At 47.4% G+C, this 9,094-nt stretch overlaps 1 protein-coding gene across 1 annotated transcript; it reads left to right on the top strand.

Moving 5' to 3' along the window:
* The first annotated feature begins 3,007 nt into the window (after window positions 1-3,007).
* On the top strand, window positions 3,008-8,967 carry SNRPA1 (small nuclear ribonucleoprotein polypeptide A'). The gene is made up of 9 exons (XM_065734052.1): window positions 3,008-3,156; window positions 3,425-3,572; window positions 4,822-4,900; window positions 5,777-5,823; window positions 6,113-6,215; window positions 6,735-6,814; window positions 8,054-8,129; window positions 8,521-8,614; window positions 8,897-8,967. Exons 1-9 carry the CDS (start codon window positions 3,075-3,077, stop codon window positions 8,953-8,955), a joined length of 768 nt encoding a protein of 255 aa, XP_065590124.1. The 5' UTR covers window positions 3,008-3,074; the 3' UTR covers window positions 8,956-8,967.
* Window positions 8,968-9,094: the final 127 nt, after the last annotated feature.

Here is a 9,094-nt window from a genome sequence, read left to right as displayed (position 1 = left end):
ATGCAAAAAGGTCACATTGATTCTTGGAAAGACCTTTTGCTTTCAGACCTTTTGCTCTCCTGAACCCTGAGCCAGGCTGGGCTCTGAGCTTTGGTGCACCCAAGCCCTTCTGGCTGGCGTCTGGGGGGCACTCAGCTACAGGTGGGCTCTCCTCCAGCTGTGCTGGTCAGGGGCTCACTGCCCTTCCCACCCATACACAGCATCCTGCTGCCCTCACCACAGCTCACACCTTCCCCTCCTTGGCTGTGAGCAGTGGGAGCTCTGGAGCCTGTTATTGTGTTTGTTTGGCAGCGATTAACCATGGGCCAAGTGCCCGGGGTAGTGCCTGGGTATCTGGTACTGAGCTTTTGAGGTATGAAAAAGAACCGAGCCCTCCCACGAGGGGCTCATAAAATACCACAGATTGGAAGGGATTCACAAGGATCCCAGAGTCCAAGCTGAGAGGAGGTGCTTCCTCAGAGCTAAGCTGCTGTGGGCTCGTGCATCTCACAGCTCTGTGCATTTATCAGAGGATAAACAGGAGTGAGCCAGATGATTTATCACACGCTGAATCCTTCTGCTGCTCTGGGATCCCCCTTTTGGTCTCGGGCCAAACAAGAGGTCAGAAGTGGGGTGAAACGCTTCTGGCTTCTGCCACTTTGGTCATAAAATAACAAACTACCACTTCTGTTGCTGTGTCCCAGTCCCAACCGGGAGCACTGCATCAGCTCTGACTTGCAGTTCCCTGGCACGCAGCTCTGCCTGTAGTGCTGCTCCGTGGTATATTTAGATGCACTGAAACGCTGGAAAAGAAAACAGAAAGGAAAAAATGTTTACCCTTACATCCTTGGCACAACTTAAAATATGAAAATCCAGCCTGGGTGAGGCAATGCAACCGAAGATGACCAATCCCCAGCAGTCTCAGCTTTCTGCTGCCCTTCAGCCTGCAGGGAAAGAGAAACGAATTCTACAGTTGTGTTCATGCAACAACATCAGCTCCCAGTGTTTCCCAGGGCTCCAGCTCCCTCAGAAATCATTCCTGGAAAGTAATAACATTCAGATTATTTATCTAAGCTATTGCAATGCTTGCTCGGAGCTATTAAAGTCTCTCTGCCACTGGTATGTGCAGAGGATCAAAGTGTCTGTCTCTCCCAGATAAACGAATACTCAGGCAATTTATTAAAGCACATTTCTCTATTGTCTCTTGGCACCAACGACTGAACTATAATATCTGTTTTCTGGAAAATCTTCTTAGGGCAGCCTGAAGCCCCACTTGCTGTTTGCTGTGAGGCTGCATCCACAGCCATCTGCTGCCTAGCGGCTGACAAGTGGGAAACACATCTTAGAAATCATCTCTTTGACTTTCCAGTACAAAGGAAGGGCTTTTAAGAGCTCGTGTACAGCATCTGAAACAATGAATGGCTGCTCCCGGTTACAATCCTGTTACAGCCTCAGAGCTGAGGAATACAGCTGTTCTGTGCTAAAGGAGAAAGGTCCACGTTTTGTTTGCTTTCCAGAGGGCTGAAGCATCCCTTTTCAATGCCTGCCTGACTTGGCTGAAGATGGTGTTGTCTTTACCATTACACTGATTGAAGTCAAACCATGCTGCTAATTCTTCACTTCTCTTGATGACATCAGCCTCTCTCTCCACTCTCCTAACTTCCTAACTTGTGAAAACCTGACTGTGTTTTCCTGTGTCACCCATGGTGACAGGTAGTGGCGAAGCTGTTTCTGAAGCAGATCATAGGAGCTGACTCTGGCCAGAATGGATCCAGGGGAACAAGCAGGGCAATGCTTTCATTGCTCCCAGAAGCACTGTGCTGTGTCAAACGTGACTGCAGCATTTTAACTACTGTCACATCCTCTAGGTTTGCAGAAATGTCACAGCTCATGAGAAATCCCTTCCCTAGACAGCAACAGTGCAGAAATCATTCTGTGTCATATCATGGAGACAGCCTGGAGGGCTGGAGAAGTGCTCTCCTAGGGGTCACAAAGGTGGTGGCTCGGTGACACTCAGGAGGACACAGGGACCTGGGGGTGGCCAACCACTTCCCTTCCCATGTCACCTTCAGTTAACGTCAGCTGTGCTCTTACACCCACAAAGCCCAAATTGGTGTGCTGCAGCGTGCCAGCTGTGGGCCGGCTGGTTTGGTTCCTACTGAAGTGCAGCTGCAGCCAGAGCCATCCCCAGCAACTACACCCGGGTCTTCCTCAGCTTATCAAATCCATAAAGCAAGTAAGGGGGCGGCCTGGGTGCAGAGAGGTGGCTCGAAGTGCTTGGAGCTGTGCTGGCCACAAGCAGTGGTGCTCACAGGACATCAGTTCCCTCTGCTGACGAAGCAGCCGAAGCGCTGCAGCTGTGGTCACAGGGAGAGGCTGAACGAGTATAAGGAAAACGTGCTCCCTCTGGAAAAGACCTCGTGCCCTGAAGGGTCCGTGGCACATCCCGGTGACCTCAGGCATGCAGAGCTGGCCCAAGGGAGACCACGAAGACATCCGCAGGCTGGGGCACCTCTCCTACGATACGCCTCTATGGGGGTGCTCAGCACGCATGAGGCTCCGGGGAAACAGCACTGCGGCCTTCCAGCACCTAAAGGGAAGATTTAAGTTAGAGAGGTGAGACAGAAATCCTTCTCTCAGGCGGTGCTGAGGCCCTACAGCTGCGGGTGCCCGTCCCTGCGGAGTCCGAGGCCGCGCATGGGCCCAGAGGAGCCGGAGCTGGGGGTGCGAGGTCCTTCCCAACCCAACCACGCTGTGATTCTTTGGTTCTGTGATCCGTGAGGGTCCCTTCCAACTCGGGACGTCCAGGAAACCCACCCCCCTGCGCCCGCCATTTTGCGGAGGAGGAGCTGAACGGAGCAGAGGACTGCGCTGTGATCGGCGCTCGGCTGCGCGGCCTGGCGGGGCTCGGCAGAGTTCGGCCGTACTCGGCGTTCGGCTGCTCGGCAGAGATCGGCCGTTCTCGGCGGCGCTCGGCAGAGATCGGCCGTTCTCGGCGGCGCTCGGCAGAGATCGGCCGTTCTCGGCGGCGCTCGGCTGTCTGAGCGGCTGCACGGCGTGCTGGAGGCGCGGCGCGGCCTGGCGGGCTCGGCGGGATGGTGAAGCTGACGGCGGAGCTGATCGAGCAGGCGGCTCAGTACACCAACGCCGTCCGAGACCGCGAGCTCGACCTGCGGGGTGCGAGGGGTTTGCCGGCGGGGAGTCGCGTCTGGGTCCTGAGGGGGGGGGACCGCGGCCTGCTCCGGGAGCGGGCCTGTGTGGGGAGGGGGGTTGCGCTGGGGAAGGCGCGGGGCCTGCACCGGGAGCGGTGCCCCGCCGGGCTGGGGGAGCCGTTCTGCGGTAGTTGTGGCTCTTTTCACTCAGATATGCCCCCAAGGCGGCATTCCACCTCGCGCTTTGTTTCCTTGACCTGTGGGCGCTGTCTGATTCCCGCCTTGCGTTTCAGGGTATAAAATCCCCGTCATTGAGAACTTAGGGGCCACGCTGGATCAGTTTGATGCGATTGATTTCTCGGATAACGAGATCCGGAAACTGGATGGGTTCCCTCTGTTGAGAAGGCTGAAAACTCTTCTGATGAATAACAACAGGATTTGGTAAGTGGTTGTGTTTTGATCCGATGGGACCTGGGACTGAGGAGAATGCTTTTGGGAAGAGAAGTGTGCCTGCATCTTTCAGTACTGGATAGGTGTAGAAATGTTTGCTTTGTGGGGAAGAAATAGCAGTCAGTATTTGCTTCAGCCTTCAATTAGCTGGTTTTGTTTATTACAAAACTGCCCCAGGTCTGTCTTCCCGTTTCAGACAGGACAATGAGGTTGTCTGGAATTTGTCTAGAGTCTTTAGAGTTCATTCCCCATCCCCATAGAGACACACAGACAAGGATACCTGCACCTGGTGAGCAGGACTAAGTCATTCTCCCCCTGTATTCAGTACTGGTGAGGCCCCATCTTGAGTACTATGTTCAGTTTTGGGCGATACAGAAAGGACACTGAGGTGCTGGAGTAGGTCCAAAGGAGGGCATCAAGGCTGGGGAAGGCCTGGGAAAGCCTGAAGGCCTCATAGGATGCCCTATGAGGATTGACTGAAGGAACTGGAGCTGTTAGACCTGGGGAAGAGAAGGCTGAGGGGAGACCTTATTGCTGCCTTCAATTACCTGAAAAGTGATTGTGATGAGAGCGGGGTTGGTTTCTTCTCACTGGTGACAGTGACAGGATGAGGGGAAATAGCCTCAAGTTCCTCTAGGGGAGGTTTAGGTTGGATACCAGGAAAAAATTATTTACAGAAAGGGTTGTTAGGTGCTGGAATAGGCTCCCCAGGGAGCTGGTTGAGTCACCATCCCTGGATGTGTTTAAGAAACAGCTGAATGTGGTGTTCAGGGATGTGATGTAGTGGTGGGTGGTTAGAGGTAGGGCAGTATGGTTTGGTTGCAGTTGGACTTGGTGATCTTGAAGGTCTTTTCCAGTCTGAGCAATTCAGTGCTTCTGTTCTATTCTAACTGAATGAATGTAGCTCCTGTGTTGCACCCTTACAGTGGCAGCTAGTGTTTTATGCTAGCTTTGTTAGAAAGCTGATACTGACCCAAACTTCTGTCAGCATCATACTTGGCTGTGCTTAAGGGAGATGCCCTATATTGGCACAGGCTGCCCAGGGCAGTGGCAGAATCAATGTCCCTGGAGGTGTTCCAGAACTGTGGCACTTGGGGACACGGTTAGTGGGCATGGTGAGGTGGGCTGGGGTTGAACTAAATGGTCTTGGAGGTCTTTTCAGCCTTAGTGACTCTGTGCTTTTCATATTTCTCTGTGTATGTTCATCATTGTTAATTTCCATTTCTTTTTTGTTATGTAGTCGGATTGGGGAAGGACTTGAACAAGCTCTGCCTGGTCTCACAGAGCTTGTTCTTACCAACAACAACATTTCAGAATTGGTAAGTTATTGATGCTGAATAAATCTTAACAGCTCTAAGTTCTGTGTTTTTGTCATCTTTCTAGTTAGTCTTTTTCTTCTGGGTGATATGTGAATTTGGTAGTCATGTATGTATTTTAATGAATGTTATTTGCAGCACGCAGTGGAATAGTCAAAGTCAAAGTCTTGGTGGGCTTCCTGCTAAACTGACTGTAGTAATTCTAGTTGGTCTGTGAACCAGTAAGGAGCATTCACAAGAGTGACCTTGATACTTTGAAATTAAATGTTTTATGTCTAATATTGGACTGATAATTGGAGAATAAACAGTCTGGTTTTATTTTTTTAAATATATGAAAATTCACTTAAAACGTTTTTTGGTCTCTTATTCAAAAGTAGAAAACACAAACACACCATTTCTTTAATTCTTCCTTTCAATTGATTAATTCATAAGCAAAGAGCCTTAGTGCACCTCTGTTGGTTTTGTTGCTGATGTTATGTGTAGAAGTTAAAGAGATTTGAGTCCTTTATGTAGCACTTACCCAGATTTAATTGCTAGCAGGTCTTCTTGGAATTTATGATTCTTAGTTGCGTGTGAAAACTGAAACTTGCTTTCTTACTATTTATTTTTATTTTTATTTTATTTTTTTTCCTTTTTTTGGAACGTGTATTTTCCATATGGGAAATCAAAACTCTTCAGGTCAGTTGGCTGTTTTAAAATACATATAGGCATTAGATGAAACACTGTTGACTTACTGCAGTCATTTGCCACAGTACAAATGCTCCTGTTGGTCTGTTTTAGCTACTCTTTCAGAGTCAGAAGTTCAGGAACTTTGTTTTGAAATATTTGATTGTCATGAAATGGATTTAAGATTCTTACTCTGTTCTTCCCATTATATAGGGTGAACTGGATCCATTATCAAGTATTAAATCATTGACTTACCTGAGGTAGGTAATCTTGGAAAGAAAACCAATTGTTTTTTTTTTTTTCTTACTTTGGTCTTTATGATCTACTGTAGAATCTATTTAATGGATTAAACTTTAGGCACACGCTTCCACTGTAGTTTTCATAGTACCAAAGAACACCATCACTCTGCTAATTTAGTGGTGCTATTTGTTGTCCATCATGGAAGGAGGTACATTTATGCACTTTAGGTATATTAACATATTTAAATATAGGTGAGATTTAATGTATTTCATATTAAGTAACTCTTCATAACCTTTATTTGCTTTGTAGCATTTTAAGGAATCCAGTAACAAATAAGAAGCATTACAGATTATATGTTATCTACAAAGTTCCCCAAGTCAGAGTGCTGGATTTTCAGAAAGTGAAACTCAAAGTAAGTCTCCCATCTTCTGATTGAACACCAGATGAAGACCTTTTCTCCCCTTACGTTCTTGAAACTGTAGTGGAAACAGTAAGCTTTTTTGCCACAGTTGTAAATTGTAGTGATACTGTGTTTCCTGTGAGGCCCTAAAACTTGTGCTTTTCTTCTATGCTTTCACACTGTTTAGGATCTAGTCTGCTTAATTACTTTTAATATGTTTTACTGCTGTTGTTAGTTTGACCTGATTCTTTTCTGGCTGGCTGATTTTCTTGATAGTAAGACGAGCTAGAGAAAGGAATGAGGATCCCCAGCAGAGCCCTCTGCTTTCCCTGAAGGAGCATGGGGCTGTTGCTTTTAAGAGCACTGAAGTGATATGCCTTGTGTCTGAGTGTTTGGACAGTGTTTTTGTGCTTGTTTTTACGTCTGGTCTCCTCGTACCAAGATGAGCCAAAGCATCTTCCTTTGCAAAGAGAGCAGCTTTGCAAAATGCTATGTTCTTAAATTAACTTTGTGTGTGTGGTATCGCTGTAGGAGCGACAGGAGGCAGAGAAAATGTTCAAGGGCAAACGGGGTGCACAGCTTGCAAAGGATATTGCCAGGAGATCAAAAACGTAAGATGAAACAAAAACTTACACTGGCATTCTCCTTCAGAAACACCACTTTCTTTGTGTGCAGCATTATGCACTGAACTGAGACAGCAGTTCTTGGCTGGATGCCTTAACTTTGTCAGCCAGAACTGCCTTGTACAGGCATCCCAATTTTTTTGGATGGTGGTGAACACATTTCAGAAATACTTATCATAGATATGTTTGGTCAGTGTGGATTGGTTTTTATTAGTAAGCAAGAAACATGGGTTGTTTTTTTTTTTTCTCTTTGTTACTTTACTGCAGAGAGGTGGCCATTGTTTGCTTATTTTTGCTCTCTTTGTGGTTGGTAACTGAAAAATCTTCTGTTCTTCCAGGGACTGTGAACAGTAGAACCTGTTGTAACTAAAGGGATGAATGCAAATGAAAACATTTAGTTAAGCTATTACAAATACATGCTTCTTTAGTTTAATTCTTAAATGGTCTTTGTATGTTTTTGTTTAATTTTCACCAAGCTGAATTCTGATAAATTCAGATTGTGAATGGCAACAGCATTTCCAAATTCCTAGTTAAGTAACAAAAACATCTCAAATGTAGTTAGCATTTACAACTATAACAGATGGTTTGTGAGTGGAAATGGTTCAGGTCTGTGGTAGCTTTACAGCAGCTAGATCAGTGAACTAAGGACATAGCAAACAATTGGCCATGTGTTGCTGCAGAAGAAGGCTGCAGGTCTGTGAAGCTGGTCACTATTTCAGGAAATTCTTTGCAGCTGCTTAGTCTGTAACTTCGATTTTCAGAGACAACAAACTCGTGTTTTTCTTCAAGCAGCAGCAGGTAACTCAAAAGAAACAACATTCCTTTTACGTAGGCTTGTGCATAGGCTGTCAGTGTCATATTAGACACGTAAGAAAAGGAAATCCAATTTAATTTGCTCCTTATTTATCCACTCTGCTTTTTATAATGGTAACAAACCACCTGCGTGTTCAACAACATCCAAATCAAATAGCTCTGGTCAGCTGCTTAATTCATAAAGTTACAGTCTGCCTCGTTCTGAGCAGCTGAGAAGATGGGAGGGGGGATTGGGACAGAGAGGACAAGTTGCTGGTGTTTCTGAAGGAGGCAGTTCATCACTGTATCAGTTTGTTAACAAAGATAAGATACTACACTTGATTGAATGAAATGCTTCCAAACCTGGTTTGGAAGTAAGAGAAGCACGTGCTCCTCCCAGAGCTTAACGATACCTCTTTGCTTTTCCCTTTGAAGCTTCAATCCAGGTGCTGGTCTTCCAACAGACAAAAAGAAAGCTGGGCCCTCCCCGGGTGATGTTGAGGCAATAAAGGTGAGCGTGCCACAACAGCACACAGATAAAAGTGGAAGAGAAAAATAGTGAATCGAAACTGAACAAATGTTTCCTTCTTCCTGGCAACAGCTGACTGCAGATGAACAGAACAGCACATCCTGACTGCTCTGGGTGCTTTATCTGTAACTTTTCTTCTGCTGTGACGTGGGAAAAACTTAACTAGCACTTCATTTTGAGCCTAGAGTTCACCCAGCACAGATCAGCTTGTGTAACTGAGGGGAGACAAGATTGTGCTTTCTCATTTGGAGAACCTTCTAGAGTCTAAAAGCTTAGTTTCACTTAACTGAAGACAAAAACAACTTATGTTTATTCTGAATGGATTGCTGTACTGCACGTGAAGATTCACTGTGCTCCTTTGTCTGTTTTTCAGACTGCCATAGCAAACGCCTCGACTTTAGCTGAAGTGGAAAGGCTGAAGGGCTTGCTGCAGGCTGGCCAGATCCCCGGCAGAGAACGAAAACCAGGTCAGTGCTTTTGCTTTTGTTTTCCGAACAGAATCTCCTCCCTTTAATCGTTTCCTGGTCCACTCTGTGATCTCAGCAAGGAGGTTAGGCTGGGAGGAAGCTGAAAGAACTGCATGAGATTGATGCGATGTTATTGTTAAAGCTGAGGACCGCCTCCCTCGGGCTGCGTCGAGTTGTCTGGCAGTCAGAGCGTTCACAGCCGGACCTGAGCCCCGCGTGCAGCAGCAGAGCACCGAGATCACCGCGCGCGCGCTCATCGGGCTGCGTTCTGCTCTCTTGCAGGCTCGGCCGAGGACGCCGAGGAGGAGATGGAGGAAGACGCCGTCCCCACCGGCTCGTAGCTCCGCGCAGCCGCCGCTCCGTGGCCGCTGAGCTGCCGACATGGCGCTGCTCCTCGCGTTGGGGCCGCGCCGTTCCGCGCCGCGTTCAATAAAGCGCCGTGTCCGCTTTACTCGTGCCCTGCCTACTTCCTCCATCCAG

Source organism: Cyrtonyx montezumae, unplaced genomic scaffold, assembly GCF_038088225.1.
Source record: "Cyrtonyx montezumae isolate F1298 unplaced genomic scaffold, pur_monq_1.0 scaffold_17, whole genome shotgun sequence".
Lineage (NCBI taxonomy): Eukaryota > Metazoa > Chordata > Aves > Galliformes > Odontophoridae > Cyrtonyx > Cyrtonyx montezumae.
This window is presented reverse-complemented; position numbering and strand designations above follow the sequence as displayed.